The sequence below is a fragment of the Anolis carolinensis genome, chromosome 6, assembly GCF_035594765.1.
Source record: "Anolis carolinensis isolate JA03-04 chromosome 6, rAnoCar3.1.pri, whole genome shotgun sequence".
NCBI lineage: Eukaryota > Metazoa > Chordata > Lepidosauria > Squamata > Dactyloidae > Anolis > Anolis carolinensis.
Genome location: NC_085846.1, coordinates 107501173 through 107524872, shown reverse-complemented (window position 1 = coordinate 107524872; position 23700 = coordinate 107501173). Strand labels below are relative to the sequence as shown.

Genomic DNA, 23700 nt, shown 5'->3' with positions numbered 1-23700 from the left:
GCTTTTACATTTCACTCTCCCACCCTCCCCAAATCCTTTTCCTTGTGTGTGCTGTCTTAAATTTAGACTGTACACCTGAGGGCATCCATCTTGCAAGCTGCATTGGAAACATTTTTGAAATATAAATGGTTTAAACTGACAGATTGTAAAAAATTAAAGGCAAATGAATACAATCCCATTCACATTGCCCTAAATGTATATTAACACTGCCTATGATTTTTAGAAATCAAAATAGGAACACAGTATGACTCAAGTGTTCCATCAAATCTATCCCTGCCCCAAGCTATTATTTTAAAAGACATGGACAAAAAGTATATCCCCTCCAACAGCATTCACATTAGCAAATGCTTATGAGTGGTGTCAAACGTTTATCTGAATTATTTTTGTCCAAATGCTTAATTCACGGTTGTCAGACACTGTTAGCCAAGACCTAATATTTGAAAGGTAAGGCATCCATTGCTTCTGGCCACTGAATCAACCACAGAACTGAACTGAGCAATCAAACAATATCTGCCCTGAGCAACAGTGCTTTGATATTATGTCTTTATATGTACAGTATTTATATACTGAGCAACTTTTTCCAAAGAAGAATACAATCACTGGTCAATATCAGACATGTGCGCAAAATTCGTTCTTACCGTTTCTTCTGTGTCTTTCGTGTGGAGCCAAAATTTCATGTGTGCGCGCTTCTTCTCTTTCTCCTCCTCTTTCCCTCACTCAAACCCACAATGCCCGACATTCACTCACAAGAGTCATGGCTGAGTGGCCCCACATCTAGACTTCAGCATCAGGGTGGAAGGAACTACCTCCCCAATCTCCTTTTCAGGCATGTGTGTGTGTGTGTGCCAGCATTCAGCTGCAGGCAGGCACTGAAAGGCGAATATGCACTTTCCAGGTCTGTCTGCACCCTGTTACAAACACACTTTCTTCCCAGGGAGAGTGTGTGTGGCGTGGGGCGTGGGGCGTGCAAGCAGGCCTGGAAAGCTTGTGCGCGCCTCTCAGTGCCTGCCTGCAGCCTACCGGCTGCACAGTCACGCACCCCACCACATGCACACACCCCGCAGCCCACCATACTCTCCGAGTTGAAAGGAGGGAGGGGCGGTGATTGCTTCCTGCTTGCTTGCTGAGGTCTGGATGTGGGGCTGTCTGGCCATGACTCCCATGAATTAATGTGGGGCATTGCAGGCGTGAGAGAAGGAAGAGGAAGAGAAGAAACGCAGTGCGTGCCAGGCAGTCAAACACCTCAGGAAGAAACAAAACAAAACAAAACAATTGAAAACGACCCTCCCAATTTCAGGAGGCTTTCCAAAAAGGGCTCAGGCCCCGGAACGAAAGTCGGAAACGAAACGGGACAAACTTTTACTCGAATGCACACCACTAGTCAATGCACATTTAGGTGCCTCAAATGTTAGACCTGTGTTTGGGTATATTTGAGCTGCTGATTCCATTTGTCTAATATGCACCCAGGCAGGAAGCATTTTTTACAACTTTAAACTATCTTGGAACATGAGTTGTTTTACAAATTGCAACCCTTACTCTCCTGTTGTTCCATCACCATAGCAACAGCAATCAAGCACCTGTATCACCAGATGACAAAAGCACACCAAGGTACTGAAACATATCAAGCCACTGCTGCAGACTATCATAATGAGAAGATTCCTGTAAATATTTAGTCTGCACGTTTACTACAGATTTTCACAAACTACTGTATTATGAATTATGACAAGTCAATGCACCAAAATAATTTTTGAAATCAAAATATTTCTTCACTTTATCATCAGAGAATTCTCCCTTTCCCAACAGCAAGATATTTTCAAATATCTCAAGGATAATGCTGGAAAAAAAACAGTATTTTGTGATATTATCCACTTGACCCTATTCACACAGGCACAAAGTGTGCACATCATGCACAGTCCAAAAAAAAAAACCCTACCTGGTGCCCGATATCAATCTTTGTGAAGCTGAAAGTACTCAGGTGATTGTTCGCTCCTCTCACTGCTGGTTCTATGGTTTCCCGGAAAAGTTTTTCAATAAATTGGCAAATGAAAGGCCACATGTGTTTTACAGTCTGAGAAAGAAAAAAGTATTTTAGGATTGTCAGTTACAATCATATGAACAGAAGTATTTCATAAAGATGATAATGTTGCATGCAATTTAACCCTCATGAAACCATTAGTGATTCTGGCAACCTCTTGAAGGTTATTCCTATAACTCATTTACAAGGCTTTATATGTATCTTTTCGACGTATGTTTTTCAATTAAGTTTCATTTTAAAAATCTGTACTTATATTTTATTATTTCGATTTCCAGTATATTTTCAGACCTGTCTTTTATCAAAGAGACTGTACACAAGTGAAAAATATAGCACGCTTAAAACACTTCTTGCAAATGTGTGCGTTTGACACAATAACAGCTCATAGCAAATTAGCAACCAAGTCCTATCTGAAGCCTTTTAGTAGCTAATTAGCAAAGTGTAGACTAAATACTTTGGAGCAGTGTTTCTCAAAACTCTTCTTCTCTATGCGTTTTGGACTTCAGTTCCCAGAAATCTCATGCAGCTTACCAACTGTTAGGAATTCTGGGAAATGAAGTCCAAAACACCTGGAGGAGCAGTTTGAGAACCACTGCTTTAGAGGCACTAGATCTCATCTGATCTTGGATGGTAAGCAGGGTCAGCACTGATCTGGACTTGAATGGGACACCAGCAACAAATACCAGGTATTGTAGGCTATATTTCAGAGGAAATGACTAGAAAAACCACCCCTGACTAATTCCTTGCCTAGGAAACCTAATGAAACCAATGGGATCACCACTTGAATGGACATATACAAGGGGAGGGGGGGAGAGAGCAGAAATTATAATACCCATACCAATTCCCTTGCACTATCACTACATGCTGCAAATGATGGAACACGTGTCTCCATGTTGGCTGCAAGTGAGCCCTGAATTGAAAGAAGCATCAGGGAAAATCTTCATGTCAAACTGCACAGCAAGAAACTACAATCTATTTCCACATCTATTAAACTTTGTGAAGCAAAAAATAAACACGAGGAGACTACAGTCAAGGAGCACAAAATGAAGCACACAATCAGGCAAGGACATAAAGGGTAGTGGCTGGATCACTTTCAATGGACCACAAAAGCATGCAGCCTTACACCTTCCAATGTGGAAACAGGACTTCGTCTTCAAAAGTAACAAACAGGATAATTTGTTGTAGAGCAAAGAATAAAAATCTGCTCTATACCATATTAAAACCATTCTTCTCATGGATGATGGATGACAACAAACTAGTTGTGGAAAGTAGACCAGCCCAAGAAATTAGATGCTTTGTCATGTCAGGAACTCCTGATCAGAAATGTAGGTTTCCATAAACTATAATCTTCCAGATTTTTAGCCTGCAACTCCCATCATCCTCAATTAACTGCCATGCTGGCAACCCAAAACACATGAAAAATGCCATGTTGGGGAATGTTAAGAACTGGCCAAAAGGCAAGGAATAATCTTTTTTATTATTACCAATGTTTTTAGGCAATAAGAATAATAGCCTACCTTATTTAACCATTCTGCTCTTTCTGTATCTGGAAAATGGACCTAAGAAAAGAAATATGCAAATGAGAACAGATACTTAAAGTTGAAATCACAATGATGCAGAAACATAAACTGCTAAACATAACATGACTAACTGTAGCAAAAAAGTTAGAGATTGTGAAGACCATGAAAAATAAAGTCTGACCACTCTTGCTATTACTGGCTTAAACTAGGAGAGCATGGATAACTTGAACGTATTTCTTTTTTTTTGAGCTCTGGAGCTGGTTGGGAGCTGCCAAGGCAGCTTTCTCTCTTGATGGTGAGGGTTTCGTCTGCCTACTCCCTCATCTTTGCTGTGTCTTGGCTGTTTGCTGCCACTGCTGTCATCAACATTAGCTACTTGGATTAGTTATACTTAAGTTGGCTAACTAAATATGATTAGGTACATATGCCTTCACCGAAGTATTACAGGTTGAGTATCCCTCATCTGAAGTGCTTGGAACCAGAAGTGTTTCAGATTTTTTTCCAGATTTGGGAATTAGTGCATTTGCATATATGTATGTCACAAGATATCTTGGAGATGGGACCCAAGCCTAAACACAAAATTTATTTGTTTCATAGACACCTTATAAACATAGACTGAAGGTAATTTTATACAACATTTTAATCATTTAGTGCATGAAGCAAAGTTTTTGAACATAAATACATCAGAAAGCAAAGGTGTCACTGTCTTAGCCACCCATGTGAACAATTACAGATTTTGGTCGCAAATACTCAACATGCACAGAATGCATACATTGAAGAACGTAGAGAAGCCCCATCAGCTTGCTGGCACATTTAGTCTTAATGCAAAGGCAACTTGTTTAGGACACTGTCCTAGTTCATTGCAGCAAAGAGAGAAAGGAAAAAGGGAGCAACAGATTCACACAGTTACCATTATAGCAGACTTCTAATCTGCTTACATATTCAGTTTTACTTTATCTCAGATCTCGAACACCAACACTAAAAGACTATTTTTTCCAAACACTTGTCATATTTAATGAGTTGAAGTACATGAGAACTATCAATAATGTATACTGAATGCTTCTAAGTACAAGAATATATTTTATTTATACTGAGTTCAAACAGGCAGTCAAGTATGACACAGCCAGATAACTATGGCAATAAAAGTGTGAGATCTCCGTACAAGTTTTTTCAGGGTTATTCATTTATGTTCTGTAAAATTTAAGCGCCTTTTTTTTGCTCTAAAAAATAATTTCATTTGTACCAAAAAGAGAGTACAATCTATCCGTAGTGACCATGGATCTAAATAACACGAAAATACTTGAGAAGTATGTAGAATACCTGAAATCATCTTTTAAAAACATCTGAAGACTTCTGAAATATAAAATTCTAGCCCTTCTGTGTATATAGTATTTCCTGAACCAAAAAAAAAATCAAATTTAGTTATTCTTAGCTACCTTTCTAATCACCTCACATGACCTTAACCCATAAACTAACATGGTGACCTCAAAATAGTTGACACAGAAAATAGAGGTTTGTACTATTTCAGGATATAGCAATCTAAAAAACCTCTAAATGCAGGCCAACTAAAATAACTGTCTTGCATTTTAAATTCTTTCACTTCATTCACAGCCAGAACCCACACGTTCCTTCAGACATGTGGGTTTTACCATCGTTTCATTTAAATCTGAAACCCCATTTCAGCCAATAATGGGACTGGCAAAGGCAGGAGCTGAAGGAAATAATTATTATAAATATGCAGATACTGGTAGAAAAAACATTACTGATTTTACACTATAGCATACTGTACTTGCCATTCACTGAGGACCAAACGCAGTGCCAAGTATTCTGGAAGCCAACAAAATCACCAAACTGAAAAGTGGTGGCTTCTATATGCTCATAGGACACCCCAATAAATGAATAAATATGCAGAAGATATGTAGAATTAACATATTTTAAACCACCTTCTGCCATGCCTAACTATAACGTCTTGGGTCACAAAATATTTGTGCTAACTGCGCCATGCTTTGTCTAAGGCAATGGTCCCCCAGCTTTGGTCCGTGGACCACCAGTGGTCAGCAAGAACTGAAATATGGTCTGCAGCCTCACCATTACTGCTATGGATAGTAAGTAGTATTATTATCCAGGCCAGCCAAAAAAGGGGTTTTTTTGTGTCTTTGTTTTTAGGCCTGTACCTGGGGTTATTTGGGGTGCTGATTCAGAAAATTGCATTGGATAGACTACATCAGCTCTAGATTATTAAATATGGTTTTCTGTGGGTGATCAGATGTGACTACTGGGTGGCATATGTTCTGTATCAGAAACTAGAGCTGATGTGATCTATCCAATGCAATTTTCTGAATCAGCACCCCAAATAAACCGAATTTAAAGCTGACCAAAAACTGATTCATAACCCTTTTGGAACTAATGTTGGAGAGTGGTCCCTGGTCAAAAAAAGGTTGGGAACCACTGGTCTAAAGAAACCAGAATTCAAGGTAAGAGTGATTTGACATTTTATGTTAGTAACCAGCAGGGAGCAGAAAATGAATTGTAGGGTGGTTATGTGATATATCAGGGCCCCTGGTGGCACAGTGTATTAAAGCGCTGAGCTGCTAAACTTGCGGACCAAAAGGTCCCAGGTTCAAATCCCGGGAGTGGAATAAGCGCCTGCTGTTAGGCCCAGCTTCTGCCAACCTAGCTGTTCGAAAACATGCAAATGTGAGTAGATCAATAGGTACCACTCCGGCAGGAAGGTAACGGCGATCCATGCAGTCATGCTGGCCACATGACCTGGAGATGTCTATGGACAACGCCGGCTCTTTGTCTTAGAAATGGAGATGAGCACCAGCCCCCAGACTTGGTCAAAACTGGACTTAACGTCAGGGGAAACCTTTACCTTTACCTTATGTGATATGTCAAAGCGTTTCCAAATGTTTAAAAATCTAGCTTTCATAATTTTTATCTGTGCACACATATCCCAAGTAAAGCATAATGATTATTAAAAGGTGACCATTAATGTCTCTCTCGTTTTCCTTTTCCAAATCCAAATGTATACAGTCCTTCTCTAAAAGCTAATAGGAGCCTGTATACTAAAAAGGCATCAGATCCCATCTATTATAGAAGTTAATCAGGATCAGCCCAGTATGGAAAATACATGCTATATTCACACACACACAGTAGAGTCTCACTAATCCAAGCCTCGCTTATCCAAGCCTCTGGATAATCCAAGCCATTTTTGTAGTCAATGTTTTCAATATATCGTGATATTTTGGTGCTAAATTTGTAAATACAGTAATTACATCATAACATTACTGTGTATTGAACTACTTTTTCTGTCAAATTTGTTGTATAACATGATGTTTTGGTGCTTAATTTGTAAAATCATAACCTGATTTGATGTTTAATAGGCTTTTCCTTAATCCCTCATTATCCAAGTTAATGGATATCCGTTTAGCTTGGATAAGTGAGACTCTACTGTATATATATATATGCTATATTTCAAAAGACGGACCTAACAAAACCACCAAATCCTTATCAAATGCATGAGTGTGCCATAAGCTAACATGTGAACTAAAGGCACACATAGATCACAAATGAATACTTGCCTTTTCCACTATTAGGCGTGGGTTAGCACGCCCTGCCTATCAATTGGGGGCACGCTTCATGACACTAAAATTATTTGAAAGAATACAATCTGAGTCCAGCATGCTTATGGACTACATTTTCCTATATGAACTTTATAACTAGAGCACAGCTTAAAATCTCAACTTCAGCACTGAAACCTCTGCAAGTCATTCATGCAGCCTATCAGAGTTCACTACTTCAACCACATCAATGTGGGTGAAAGGGTGAACTTTGAAAAAAGCACTCTATTTTCTTCTATATATCTTCTGCAATTGTAGTGATAAGATAGCTTGTGTTCTTTCATCATGTTTTGCAACATACTTAATATTTTCTGAAAAAGCAGGATTTCTGGAACAAAATATGGGAAAGAAATTCTGAAAATGAGTTTATATTCAGAAATTGTTGTTCAAAATTTACAGTCATGAAGAAGTGTTATTTATTATGCAGTTTGTCCATACAAATAAACTATAGCCTTATTATTATTATAAGGCCCTTATAATTTCTGATGTGGTCTCCAGTGACAAACAAGCTATGCCTGAGTAAATAGACAGTTAAGTAGACCAAGTTGTGGAATGTGTTACTCATGCTCTATTAAATCTATTAATGTTAAAGTGCCTCACATTTTCATTTTGTTTCATGATAGCAGATGAACATACTCCTTCTGGAAACAGAAAAGGAGTAGTAGGTATGTATAGGATTACCTTTAAGAGGAAATGTGGGTATGCATGTCATTACCTTTAAGAGGAGCTAGCTAAAATACCTATTACACATTCCACTAAAATTCTCAATTTGTTTTCCACAACACATAGTTAAATTTGCTCACAAATATGCCCCATTATAGTGAAAATCAGCAATTACCTCAATAAAGATTTATTTAAGTAATTTATATGAAGCCAAAGCTGCAGAGACATACTGTTTACACAGAAATGGCAGCACATATTTTATTACTAAGCAGATGGAGAGTTTGGTTTTTGAAAAATACTGAGTCATTAAACCACATTTCACAAAAGGTTTATTTCAAACTCAAGCTTGTGAGTTGAAATGATTCATACATAGAGTACTGATATGACAAGAAACAGGCGCAATTAAAACGGGTTTTTATATAAAGATAAAGAAGGGAAAGACTGAGGTGTTCTGAAAGCAGGTTTGTAAGCATCTAGAGTAAGTGAAAATATTTTGTTACCACTTTAATCTTTAAGCACACCTCAACATCTCTGATCTAAGAAAGAGATAAGACCTTGCATATAACTTTCAAATCTGAAATCTATTTCTATCATTAAAAAGACACACGTATCCTGAATGTGTTTAGCAGCTGAAACAACACGGAAGCTGGCTGCAACAATAGTTTAGATCAGGGGTCCCCAAACTAAGGCCCGGGGGCCGGATGCGGCCCTCCAAGGTCATTTACCTGGCCCCCGCCCTCAGTTTTAGACTTAGGCTTGCCCAAAGTCTGAAATGACTTGAAGGCACACAACAACAATAACAACCCTTCTTGACTATCTCATTGGGCAGAAGCAGGCCCACACTTCCCATTGAAATCCTGATAGGTTTATGTTGGTTAAAATTGTTTTTATTTTTAAATATTGTATGGTTCATTCATTTACTAGTATTGTGCTATGGTAATAATATAATATATTGTGTATACATATAATATTGAGGTGGCCCAGTGTGTTAAAGCGCCGAGCTGCTGAACTTGCAGACTGAAAGGTCCCAGATTCAAATCCAGGGAGCAGAGTGAGCGCCCACTGTTAGCTCCAGCTTCTGCCAACCTAGCAATTCGAAAACATGCAAATGCGAGTAGATCAATAGGTACCGCTCTGGCAGGAAGGTAACAGCGCTCCATGCAGTCATGCCGGCCACATGACCTTGGAGGTGTCTACGGACAACGCTGGCTTTTCGGCTTAGAAATGGAGATGAGCACCAACCCCCAGAGTCGGACACGACTGGACTTAACGTCAGGGGAAACCTTTACCTTTACTATAATATTGATAATATTATAATGTAATACAATATATTTATTTATTACAGTATTTCTACCCCGCCCTTCTCACCCAGTATGGGACTCAGGGCGGCTAATAATAATAATACAATGTAATAATATTGTATAATATAATAATATTAATTATATATTATATATTAAATGCAATATTACTAATAATAATAATAATAATAATAACATGGTATAGTGGTATAGTACAATATAGTAATATAAAATGCTAATATTGTGCTATGCTAATAATATAATATATTGTATGTCGATACAACTTGTAAGCTGCTGAGTCCCCTTTGGGGTGAGAGAGGGTGGAGTATAAATGCAGCAAATAAATAAATATATAAATAAATAAACTGTTGTTGGGAGGGGGGTTGCACTACAAATAAGACATGCAGTGTGCATAGGAATTTGTTCATTTTTTTTTCAAATGATAATTCGGCCCCTCAACAACCTGAGGGACCATGAACTGGCCCTCCACTTTAAAAGTTTGAGGACCCCTGGTTTAGATAGTATGTGTAGAATGTCTTTGTTTTCTTAAATTAAGTATTCATAATTGTATGACCGTAGAGGGATGAAAAAACTTCCATTTATCCATGCTTCAATAATGAGGTCAACACAGGACCAAAATAACATTTTCAAGACATTTTAATTGTAACTTCCTTCCTTTTAATAATATAGAAGAGGAAAGGAGATTAAAAACAGATAATGCTTCAGGACTTTGTTATGATAATGTTACAACAGAAATCAAAGAGCCTGAACTGCTAAAATGAAACTGGATACCACACCTTCTCAGATTAAGAATGATCGGCGAACAACCATGCTTCTACATGCTGTAACATAGGTTTCATGAGCTTGCATTTTTAATGACTCTCCAAGTATTTACAAAAAGAGGCCCTAATATTTAGATCAGGTGTAGAATCTTATTACCCTCCAGATGTTGTTAGACTGAAAATCCCAGAAGCAGCAGCCAGTAGAGCTAATGGTGAGCTAATTGCTACCTAACAATTTCTGGAAAAACACATGGTTTGGATGAATATGAGGCTGTCTAATATCAAAACAAAGAAGGAACTTCAATAACTGGGATGGCTATTTTTTCCATCCCCATTCCCTGATGTTCTTTGAATTGGTGATCCAGGAGTTAAACGAGACTTTTCTATGTACTTTACCAATGAGCTATGGCATTTGATTTTGCCCAAAGTGCTTCTAGAAACTCTCATGATATAAAACATACCAGAATTAATGATGGCAAGAATGTATGAAGATCTAAATTTGAACTGCCAAATTACAATGTTATAATCTGTCATGTTATCTATTTTTTCTTACTACTTTGAACATCCTTCTGTGAAATAACAAATGGCACACACTTAAAAAGAGCAAAGCAAAAATGACAACACATTCATATCTGTTGAAATCTACAGTTCTACATCACAAGAAAGTTGAAAGTTTAACACTGTCCAAAAAACGATTCTTGTTGTTACATTAAAATGTTTCAAAAGTACCAAATTTACAGTATTCTAGTAAGAATCAGGAACTTGTTTGCATTAAAATCATTGGTTTTCTTAAAATAGTATTTTTTATTTTAGTATTCTTGGAAGAGGCTTTTCACACTGCATTAAAAAAAAACAAGCAGTGTGCTTGTTTTTCAATATTTATAAGTCCCATAACTGCATGTAGCTGTGACAAGGGGTAACTCTTCTTGCTAATCTTCAACAGGGGATTCTGTATTCATGGTCAGAATTAGCATTAACAGCAAACACATTCAACAACCTAACATAAACTTGCAGTCAAACTAAAGAAAAACCAGGCATTTAGTTGTGCATTAAGAGCTTATAAACAGCTTTAAAGTCCATTACAAAAAGGACTTCTAGACAGGATTTCATAAGATTAGTTAGAAGACTCAAAGAGTATTCTGCTAAGAGTGCATTTAAGAAAACTATCTGGTAAGAGGAGCACGGTCCAATTCTCAATAAAGGTACAATTAGTTGTACATAGTTGTACATAGGGGCTTTATCTACGGATTCAAATTCCCACTTTGAAAAAATCCCAAGTAAATCTTGGTATTATCATTTTATATAAGGGACACCAGTTTAATATATGATGGGATGGAAGGGACGGAGAAAGATACAGATCAAGATGTATTTATAAACTTACTTTACAGATTCTTGTATGAACAAGCCACCAACCATTTCTGCCAAGCTCTAATTCTGAGTGACAGGCTTCAATGCAAATCCCAGTTTTAGGGACCAGCAGCTATTAAAATGTCTCCACTCCTCAGAATCAGAAGGAATTATATTCACTGTCCTCACTGTATTATTTCAGAACAAATGTACATGTTCACTAACTTCAACCCTCAACCTTTGTGTTATGATAAAATACCGCATCGAACAATCCCGTGTACATAATAGTGTTGCTTAAAGAGTACTGCACAAAATCAAAAGTTTTAATTACTGCACACTGTTGAAATTTTTTACTGCATCTAGGTAGCCAAAAAGTCCTAACATCCAAATTGAAGTTAAGCACTTTTTCACTATTATACTTTATGGTCTATTAACAGATGTGCTGCAAAGACAGATTAATCTCTAGCGGTGTGCTGTGCTATACTGATTATTGCTGCATGTTTTGGGGACTTTGTCAGGGCTGCAGATTCAACTATATAATTTCTGGTTTCCTTTGGAGGCCTTGATTGTATGCAAGCAGTTTTATGTATGACTGGAGATGCAATGTTTGTTAGAAAACAGACAGGGAAAAAATAGCAGAAGATGTAAAAAGGGGCTTCGAGTATACCATCCAGGTCTATTTTTGGCTCAGGAGCACTGCAGTTGAAACCCCTAAAGAAATGGTTACATAAGCCAGAAACACACAAAAATATGTCATTGAGTTTACATGCTGTTACGCCAATCTTCACAGACAAGTGCAGTGATAGCATATGAATTTAAAGCTGCATTAACGTTTACGTCATGTCTTATATTTAAAAATGAGCCAGTCATGTTCTGGCAATGCTTGCAGTCACATCAAGAAAACAAGAGCTAATATTATACATTAAGTTTCACTAAATTTTGGCCACAATCCAGTTGAATACTTCCACTGACAGAACTATTTCCATCAGCAGAATCAAAAAGGAAAATCCCTTCTCTCCAAAGCAGCTCATGCACTTAATTCTTGTTCCAGAGGCCAAGGAAACCCTCCAGAGCTAATTATCGTGTGGCATGAATAACTATGGTGTGGAGGATGGGGAAAATATTAGTTGCACTAATGGGTAACAGAATGGTACCAAATGTAGACCTATATAAATACATATCTTAACATTTCCAGCCTAACAGTAAATATTGTTAGTCCAATGCCATATCTTTACTTTTCAAGGTATAAGGAACCAACATAGCACATTTCCAAGTTCATAACAGTAATAAAGTGATCAGAACATGCTTAGCCCATGCAATTCACATGCTAAAGTATACAATTTCTCCATTGTTTTCAAAATACTGGCAAGATTTCACAGGGTGTTTTGTGCAGTGTTTTCTGTATGCCAAGATGATTACCATATTAATCCACTTACAAATATGCAACTAATTAAGTGATATCACCTATATGATCCAAAGAATCCTTAACCCAGAGGACTATACAAGAAAGAACAGACATGCACAAGGTAAGTAGGGTAGGGAAACTTCACCTGGCACAGAACAGATGGAGAAAAAGCGAACGGGGAGGGGGGGGGAGCAATAGGACCTTTTTACTGTTTTTATTTGTATAGAATATAGTATAATAGATTAACATTTTAAACGTGACATCCCCATTGTAGAGAAGTTATGTGTTAAACAGAGATTATTGATATGATTTTATTTATTTGTTTGTTAAAAAAAAGTTATATATTAGCAAGGAAAAGCCTAACATGGAAATCAGCTGGAAGCAGCGTTTGGTAGGTTGCCATGGTAACACAGCTTCCCTTGGGAGAAAAGGGGCGTGGCTAAGATGACAGTTGGAGCATATTCCCTTTTAAAAGGAGTTGCTGTGAGGGTTTAAAAAGGGGTGGCTGTTAGGGGTTTGAGAAGAACAGTGGCTGTTAGGTTTTGGAAAGATTAGGAGCTGTGGAAATCAGCTAAGGACGGCAGCTTATGGTCACTCAGGGGAAAGGCTGGGAATATAAGTTGACCGGGAGTTTAGTATACTGTTTTGAAGAGAAGTTATTTAAGATATATCCATTCAAGAAAGACTACATTGTAACTTAAGATCCGAAACGTTTACTGATTGAAACCACACACGCTGAGTTTTATTGTTCATAAAGATCAGTCTCCTTGCCTCTCTGTAACTCTGAAGGAAGACTATTACCTCACGTTGGTGGCAGTTACCGTACCTATCTATATAAGTTACCGTACCTATCTATATAAGTTACCATCTTTACTCATTTAAACCCATCAGTTCTGTTATCCTTCCTTATCCACTAAATCCTCCCTGTCATACATTCACACATCCTCCATCCCTCCCTCTCACACGTGCGCACATCTCCTCAATTGGAGGCAGCGGTGGGATTCAAAAAAGGATTTCCCCCTGCCTGAGTGAGTTTCACAAATTGGGGCTCTCCTCACCCATATTGGAATGTTCTTTTCTTACAGAAAACCTTTGAAGGGCCCCAGTTTTTCTTGAATATTGAAGGTTCTTTTATTGGAAGATATTTTGTCAAAATGTTCATTTGCACTATTTCTGTTACTGTACTTTTACTATCCATTCTTCCATTTTTGGTGTTTCTTCTAGTTTCCATGTCTGCACATACACAATTCTTGCTACAATGCTCATCAATCCCTTCCAAAAATTGCCTTCTTGCAGAACCACCACATATGAAAAAAAAGATCCCGTTGCTTGTTTACATTTCCAGCAGGTATTTTTCAATTGTGGTTGGATATTGGCTATTTTTATAGGTGTCATGTAATATTGATAGAACATTTTGTAAAAGTTTTCCGACACTGAGTAATTTCTGAATATTTTTTATTTTTACTTTCCAGAGGCATTCCCACTTGTATCGTATGGCCAATAAGGCCAGTACTCCCTGAAAACCCATGGAGCTGGGAAGAACACTCAATAGAACAATTCCTTGTAAAAATGGTATTAGAGGAGGAAATTAGAAGTCTGGGAGTTAATGAAAATAGGAGGTGAAAACACTTCCCAGCATATAATTAAAACACAACAGCAATTCCAATGGAATAGCAGGGCTAAGGAGCAGATGGCCAGACACAGGTCATTTAGCCTGCAATCAAACATATCAATAAACACCACAACAAATTGAAGAAATGTGTTGATTATATTCACACACAAGAAATGCTCTGTAACATAGTACTTTAATGCAAGAACTACCAAATAAATTAATTAATCTAAGTTAGTGCTTTGCAGGCACAAACTGGCATCCAGTTCTATCTTCTGACATTTTAGTACATAGGAATTTGGCCTTAACAAGAAAAGCAACAATATTTTCATGGGACTTCACTTTTTCCTGACCATCAATACCTGGTAAGTCCCACACCAAAAGATGCTTCTGAAGGTTGTGGGAGCTTCTGGCATATAACATCTTGAGTGAGAGTGAACATCACAAATTTTAGAAGAGAGAAGCCTTACTAGCTATCAGCTAGTCACCATTAAAGAAAATTAACAGTTACTTTAAAGACTTCCTACAGGTTGAGTATCCCTTTTCCAAAACGCTTAGGACTAAAAGTGCTTTGGATCTGAGATATTTGTTTTTGAATTTTTGAATATTTGCATATACATAATGAGGCATTTTGCAGATAGGACTCAAGTTATATACATAGAATTTCTGCATGAAACTAAGTTTTTGTACTATGAGAGAGCACATGTGTTACTATCGCAGCCATGCATGTGGACAATTTTGGATTTAGGTGCATTTCAAATTTCCAGATAAACGATATCCAACCTGTGGAATATTACCTTCTGACACAAAGGTACTGCAGCACTTTTTAACTGTAACAAAGTTTGAAGACATGAAAACCCCTTAGCATAGAATGACAGGACAATTAGGTCATATGGATAGCAAAGCTACTCTCACATTTAAAGACTGTTTTTTGTTTTTATTACATGAGTATAAGGAGAGAATAAATTGGTTATTAATCACTATGTCAATTTTATTAATAATCAAGCATTTCTGGTAACTGCATATTCATATTACTGCACTTTATCATTACTTCACTGCCTCTAGTGTACCCCACCTCATTTGATGGCAGCTTTGTTAATGCTTGAAGAATTTAGCTCTCAAGAACAGCTAAGGCATAGGTCCACATATTTTTAGAACTACACTACTGGAGGGCCAGGGTAATAGTACTGTTAGTATATAAATGGTGCAATGGAACACTTAATTCTGCTTCACAATTATACAACACAGTCACCCCCAAATAAGGACAGTCATACTGACAAATAATGGAAGGGACATAAAAGTAATGAAAACAGAATCTTCTGAGTAATGCAGAGAATTTAATTAGTTAATGTAATCAAACTCTGATATTTTAAAAATGTGTTTCACATTATGTTAGGAAACATAAGTGCAACTGTGTAATTTTAACATTCAAAGGGTTTGCCTTTGAACTGGTGGAAATGCAGCTCTTAAGCCATGCTGCTATATGATAAGGACAGTCAAATGACAATGTAACACTCATCATGTGACAGATATTTTCAGCCAAAGACAAACCGCAGTCTCATTTTAGTAACAAATTCACTATATATTATTCAACCAAATTAGTCCAGAACTTTTACTATTTCACATTTCAAGCTCAAGTATATTTATATTCAAAAATCATATCAATTAAACTTCCTCCTCAAAAATATGTTCATAGCTTAACTAACAATTTCGTTGCATTAAAATGATGCAACTAACTTCTAAGAAAATATAACCAGGAACAGGGTAACTTTACTACTGGAAATTTTACAGCTGGACTAAGAATCAGTAGAAAAACATAATATTACACTGACTCATTACAGAGGAATGCCTTCCTCACAATGTTTTTTATAAACATACAAGTTCTGCAAGCGAAAATGTGTATTTGTTTAAATTATACAGACATAACTACTGTGTTTTTGGCCAGTGTTTCTCTAGCCTAACAGCAAATACATTTTACTTCTGAATTTATATGTTTATGATTACAATGAAAGTCACACTGAAACTTGATGGGGGTGCAAGTTATTTAAGATTAGATATTAAATTCTAACTATGAAGTTCTATGCACATTTACCAAGTAGTTCATTTGTGTTAAATGGAACTGACTCCTATGTAGGAATGGATAAGGCTGCAAGCTAGTAACTATACAAGAAAGGTGGTGGCTGGAGCCCCATCTATACTGACCACAATGCATTTGAAGTTAGCTTCAACTTTGGAGACCAAAGAAAAACTCCAACAAAAGCAAGCAAAAGAAATCCCTTAATATGCAGAACTGCTCTATGGTTTGTGTAATCACCATCCAGGCCTCAAACTCATTCTAGGATTTCCTACGTAATCATTTGCATAGCAAAACCACTTTCTTCAAAACCAGTTTGAAATTGCATTAAATGGTAAGTGTAGCTGCAGCCTTGGCTATCCTTCTAGACCAGTGGTTCTCAACATGTGGGTGCCCAGGTGTTTTGGTCTACAACTCCCAGGAAGTTTAGCAGCTGTTAGGATTTCTGGGAATTGAAGCCCATAACATCTGGGGACCCATGGGTTAAGAACCACTAGAACATGCATTTTAAAAAGCACCTGAAGCTACAAAAAGCATGCAAACAAATTTGCACAACCATGAAAGCATTTGTAATGTTTGTTTAGTTTAAGTGAAGCTAATTCTACTGAAATATATATAGGTTAGCATGATATAGCTGTTTTAAAGTGTTTATTTATTTTATTTTAATTATTTATACCCCGCCCTTCTCACCCAAGGGGACTCAGGGCGGCTTACAAGTGGCAATTAATGCCGTTATACAATAAACTAAAACGATTAAAACAGTTAAAACAGTCATAAAATAGTCATAAAATACAATATACAAAGTTTAAAACAATGCAAAGTGCTTATGCCATTCATCCACCAGACCTTATACAAGAGCCGTAATTCAGACCGCGTCGAAGCTAACACATGCTTATTCTTCAAATGCCTGCGTACATAGCCAGGTTTTCAGTTTTTTTCTGAACCCCAAAAGGGATGGGGCCTGCCGAATGTCACTGGGGAGGGAGTTCCACAGCCGGGGAGCCACCACCGAGAAGGCCCTGTCTCTCGTCCCCACCAGCCGTGCCTGTGAGGCGGGTGGGACTGAGAGCAGAAACTCTCCAGCTGATCTTCAAGTGTTCAACATGAAATTTGCTACTTGAGGTCATTGCCAGCCTCAAGAAACATAACTGACATTTAAAATGATTTTGCTATCGAAGGGAGGCAAAAGCACATGTAATAAAATTGCAACTGGAAAATTTTCCTCCTAAACAGCACTATTGTTTTATTTTAGTTCCAGGTGCTGCTGGAAGACAACACATAGCAGTCCTCACTACTGGCTATGATAGCTAAAGCTGACAAGAGTTATATGCTGTACTCAATGCAACATCAAAGAGCTACAACCAGTTCTGGAAAATAGAACAGTCCTTTCACAAGTTCTGGCGGACACACCTTTATTGGCTTATAGACAGCCTCCAAATCTTAAACAACTACTCACTTACAACAAGAAACATGTATAGTAATACAGAGACAAGACCCTACAACAAACTTTGATCCCATATCTACTCTAGGAGTAATATCATTTGGAGGAACAACATTTCTCCTCCAAATATATTCCTCCAAAGTCACATACACCATCCTGCACCAATGCCTCTCTACACTCTACATTAGTCAAACAGAATAAGCAGATGTATTACTTTCAAACATCAAAATTAACCACTGTAAAGATCTGAAAGATCTCTTATCACATTGCCTGTCCCATGACTCTTGCAATACTTACTGAGATAGCCCTTTTGACTTTTGAGATTCCCCCATATCCTTTGAAATTTTGTGTCTTTCTGGATCCTAATATGTTGTATCCCAGTCCCACAACCATATATGCTTCAAAACCTGAGACTTCAAATACCACTCTGTATTACCGGTACCTCTGAAGAAATGGATGTAGATTCGTGAAAGCTCAGGCTAAAATAAAAACCAGTTAGCTTTCAAAGTTCTACCACGTTCCTTTTCTCTCCTGTTCCATTCCTTTTTGATACTCAAAAAATGTTAACAGCAATATTATATCAAACTCTGTTGTTGTCACATGTGCATTAAAAATTGCTTCCAATTTATGGCAAGCCTAAGCTGAACCAATTGTGTGGTTTGCATGGCAAGAATTGGTCAGAGGGGATTTGCCTCCCTTCTTTTGTATTTCCAAAAAATGTTAGCAGTGACAGAATATCAAAATCATTAGACATATATTAGGAGTAATATACACACACAGACACACTAAAATGCATAGATCTCTATCATGGAAAAGACATAGACATTTGCAAAGTAACTAGCCTGTACCCTGAATCTTGGAATGCTTATGAAATACCCTTCTGACTTTTGATTCTTCCATACTCTTTCAAGAAAATAAAACATGCCTAAAGGCAAACCAGAACAAGAATACTATTCAGGAAATATTTAGCATTGTGTACCAATAGCAACATCATCAAAAGAAATGGGTTGATGCCTTCTCTTACTATGAATCAGAAATCCATTCCTACTTGCTATAGTAAGTGGAGAAAAAGAGTAGCAACACGGGTTTTATCATCATTCACCTAAGATTGCGATAGCTATTACAAGCAATTCAAATAAGACTTATTTTTAAATATACATGGCATATAATAATGTCATGTACCGATTAATATTTTTCTACAATTTACTATACAGATAAAGTACTAATAGACCCAATGTTTAGGATTGCAAAAAAATGTGGAAAATAAACGATATAGGGGAATTAGAAGGCCGTAGGACTTCCACTTTCATGGAGGTTAGGGATGCAGGATCCCAGTGAAAGCAGAAAAACCTCTCCAGGAATCTCTAGGTCCTCCAGGGTGCATCTCTATGCACAACTTTTGTTGGAAGTTGACCACAGAGTTGCCTTGAAAGACCTATAGATTTCTAGAGAGATTGTATTAACAAAATCTGTGAAAAATCAAATGCACAAAAGTTAAACCCACAAATGAGAGGCAGCTTTCAATCATAAATGAAGTGCATTATTGTATGTAAATCCTAATAAATCGCTAGCCTGTAGCAAGCTCATAATGGAGGAACCAGGAATTCTGGTTCTCAGGCAGCCCACTGTATTTCTGTAAAAGTCATAGAGGAGGAAACAGTCTGTCACTTTACCTCATTTATATGCTGGGAGCAGAGGAAGGATGAAACATTATCTGCCAAACAGCTTACTCACCTGTATGTAATTTCATGTTGCCTGTGGCTACAATGTAAGTTCTTAAAAATGACTTCAGGGAAAGATGTTCAAGAAGAAAAGGAAAGGAATCTTGGAAATCCTTCACATCTTTAAATAGATCTAGAATTTTGCCCTCTATTTTTTGTTAAAAGGAAGGGGTTTTCAAGAGGTTTTATGAATCTTCACAGCACTTTCCAAGTCTTGTTCTAGTTTCTGTGGCTGTTGCACCATCCCATCTGTGAATTCTTCCCCACAAGGTTCCAGTCAATAAGATATCACATGAAAAATGCTGTATCACCAAGCTATGCAATCAGTCGGTTTACTTTATAGTTTTAGTAAGACCAATTATTATCATTGCCACAGCCATGCTTTTCCTTCAGTGAACTTAATTTAGTGTACATGCCTGACTCCCTCCCTCATTTTAAGCTCACAAATAACACCATGTGACATAGCCAAGTTGAGAGAGTAACTTTGCCAAAGGTCACCCAGTAACATTCACATTGATCGAGTGGAGACCTGAATCTGGATCCACACAAGTGAATTCTCTAATTGTTACACTATATTCATAATTGTTGTCAATTACACATTTGCCCTCAATGAACTGGGAGAAAGGAATGGGAATACATCTTCATTGCAAACATAACTAATCAGCCACTCCCTGGTTTGCCATGCTGCACTACAGCAGTTTCACTGCTCACATTCTCAACATACCAAAACAGGAAACATCAGCATTGCCATCACAGAAAAGGAGAGGCACTTCTTCAATTTTTCTTCACAGGAATGATGAGCAATCAAACTCAAACAACTCTTCAAAAATGAGGCTGGCTTTCTCAGCCATCTTGTCATCCTGTAATCATTTATACCTTTTCCAGACTGCAAAAAAAAGCCACTAAGATGTATGTGGCTATACTTGAAGGCAATAAATGTTATGAATGCTGCAGTTCAACATAGTTCTACCATTAATAGTCTATAACTAGCCCCTACTTAAATTAACTAATAAAAAAACTTTATCCATCTGTAGTTAAACCTTAAGAATTCTAATTTAATTCAATTTCTTGATTAACATAAGCTCTCAAATATTAAGAAATGTTCAATTTTCTATACTGTTGTAAAAGCTCTTTCATTGATCTGCTTCTGCGCCTAAATCTAATCACTAGCTCCTAACTGACTCAACTGCTGAGTGTAAGTCAACACATATATAAATCTCACTAATTGGATAACTCTTTTTCACCTATGAAGAACAATGTATTTAGTGCAATGATTTTTAGCCCAGCTTCAAATATTCTTTTCCATATATTCCAAAAACACAAATCAGCTATCAGAAACAAATCTGCACTTTACCCTCACAAGAACTTCTCCTAGCCAAGCCTTATCGTGGCAACTTCCTCAACTACCTTGATAAATGTGTCCTGATAAATTAATCTCCTTATTTAAGCAAGGATTGCACAAACAAATATGTGTGTCATACTAAACCTATATTAACAATGCAAACGGAAACTTTATTCTTTCTATGAATATTGGTAGAGTGTTGCAGGTTTTCTTGCACATTGGAGTTCCTAGACACACCCACAAATTACTTTTTTACATGTCATGAAAATATAAAAAGATTAAACATTTAGCAAGCAGGACCCTCATAAGAACCATAAGCAACTATCTAACTTGAAGAGTTAATAGGAGAATAAGACTGACAGTGGGCAAGTTGAAAAGCAACAGGTGCCATCTAAAGAAGTTGTAACTATGAGTAACTGCTGCGAGGAACCACCACTATCCTCAGAAGTTATGGAGAGACAACACCTCTAAGGTACATGTACTCATAGCAAAACAAAGTCTTTACAGGTAAGTCCTGAGGCTTCACAGGTAAAAGTCAGTGGAAGAAAACAGTGAGTAGGAAGGTTGCTTAAGGTGTGGTTTTCACAATGCCAAGTAAATACTATACTCTGTGAAACATCCTTCAGAAGTTCATCAAGAAATTACTACTGGAGGGTTTAATAAGCTTCTTTCAGGGCTAGGAATGTGACACTCAGAAAAATTAAGCACACCTCCATGGATTGAGATCCAAATGTACAGTCAGATCTCCTGAGATAGATGCCTGTTTTCAGTAAAGGCAAATTCTATTCAACAATCATGTTTACTTGAATATTTTAATTTAACGACAGCAAATAGATCCCGCCCATTCATCCACCACCCCTAGTAAAGTGTGAAGCAGCCCAGACACACCTACAGGCTACACTGGAAGTTACTTCTAATGACCACAGCTCAAACTGGGTTTCCTGCAAAGGAGACAGCAAGGTTTCCGATGCCAAGAAAGATAGCAAGGAATGTGTTTCTTCCAACATGGGGGGTGGGGAAGAAAGGCTGGCTGCAAACCTGCTTGGCTGGGGAGTTCAACTCCACTTCTGAAATGCACCCTTAAGCTTGCTTTAAAGCCATATTGGGGAAGGAGTTGTCTTGTCAGTGAAACACTAAAACCAAAGAAAGACTTTAGGTACATCTCCACTGAAGAATTAATGCCATTTGACATCACTTTAACTGCAACGGACCAGTGCTATCGTGTCCTGGTGCATCTATGCCATAGAATGAATACAATTTAATTCCCCTAACTCAATGCTATGTAATTATGGGAGCTGTAGTTTTCCCGAGTCCTTAGCCTTCTCTTCCAAAGAGCACTGTGGCCTCAGCAAAGTATAATTCCCAGGATTTCATAGCATTCAGCCATGACCGTTTTGATTTTTATCAGTATGATAACATACTGCAAGTCGCTTCTGGTGTGAGATAATTGGCCGACTACAGAGATTATGCCCAGGGGACGTCCGGATGTGACAGCTGGGAGGCTTCTCTCATGTCCCTGCAAGCTAGAGCTGACAGACGGGAGCTCACCTCATCTCGAGAATTCGAACCAGCAACCTTCAGGTCAGCAACCCAACCTTCAAGTAAGCAACCCAACCTTCAAGTAAGCAACCCAAACTTCAGATCAGCAGTTCAGCCAGCACAAGGATTTAACCCAGTGGTTCCCAACCTTTGGGCCTCCAGGTGTTTTGGACTTCAGCTCCTACAATTCCTAACAGCTAGTAAGATGGCTGAGATTTCTGGGAGTTGAAGTCTGAAACACCTGGAGGCCCAAAGGTTGGGAACCATTGGTTTAACCCATGGTGCCACTGCGGTTCCTATCCATGGCCGATAAAGTGCTGTCAAACTGCATTAATTCTACAGTGTAGATGCCCCCTTTCCAGTTTGGTGGGGCACTGGTACTTTTTGGCAGAGAAGGCTAAAGACAGGAGAGATACAATTCCCATGATTCCACAGCACTGAGCAAACTTCGACCCTCTCTCCAGGTGTTTTGAACTTCAACTCCCACAGCCACTCCCGGCTGTTAGGAATTGTGGGAGTTGAAGTCCAAAACGCTCGGAGGGAAGGCCGAAGTTTGCCAATGCCTGGTGTAGATGCAACCCTGAGTCTTCAGCAAATTTCGAAGCGAAGTCAAGTCTGTGCTCGAGACACGAATTACAGAACTGGAAGAAACCCAAATTTGGGGGGGGGGGGTCCAGTCCAACCCCTTTGCTGCCGTGCACACAGGGAGACACCATCTGAGCTCTCCCCACAGACGGCCACGCAGCCTGCGCTTCAAAATCCTCGCTCTCACCCAGGCAGGGAGGTCTCCGGTGGCGACGGTGAGCTTGACGGCGCGCTCCTCGTCCTGCAGGAAGGCCAGCGCCCGGCCCAGACGGGAGGCCTTCCCCCCGCGGTGCCTTTGGACCCAAAAGAGACCAAGCAAAGCGAGAAGGATCCAGCTGAAACTCAGTCCCAAGTAGCCCAGCACGTAGACCGGGAAGACCAGCGCGAAGCTCCGCGCAAACTGCGACACCAGGCCAGCTAGGTCCACGCTGATCATGGGCTGCGACGAGGAAGAAGGCGGCGGTGGAGGAGGAGGGGGCTCCGAATCGCCGCTGGGCCCGGGCCCCGGCCCCGCTCTCGCCTGGGCCCCCGCACCGCTCATGCTGGCTCCGAGGCCGCTCTCCTGACGACTGAAGCTGAGGCGCTGGCTCCAGTGGGCGGGGACGCGGGCAAGGCCGAGGCGGGGCCTCGCATCGCGGTCCTGGGCGGGAGAGGAGGAAAGACGCGCCCGCCTCGCCTACACTCCTGCCTCACAGTTGCTGAGGGACGACGATAACAAC

At 38.7% G+C, this 23700-nt stretch overlaps 1 protein-coding gene across 4 annotated transcripts in view; it reads right to left on the bottom strand.

The window, feature by feature from the left end:
* Positions 1–23700, bottom strand: part of esyt2 (extended synaptotagmin 2) — a 62529-nt gene extending 38829 nt beyond the window's left edge. For 2 of the 4 annotated variants that reach the window (XM_062957981.1, XM_062957982.1), the window contains exons 1-3: positions 23169–23700; positions 3550–3591; positions 1934–2068 (exon numbers count right to left, since the gene is read on the bottom strand). In XM_062957981.1, the coding sequence (XP_062814051.1) occupies positions 1934–2068; positions 3550–3591; positions 23169–23522 (531 nt within the window). In that variant the 5' untranslated portion in view covers positions 23523–23700. The remainder of the gene's footprint in view (positions 1–1933; positions 2069–3549; positions 3592–23168) is intronic. The other 2 variants (XM_062957983.1, XM_062957984.1) reach the window with 2 other exon arrangements.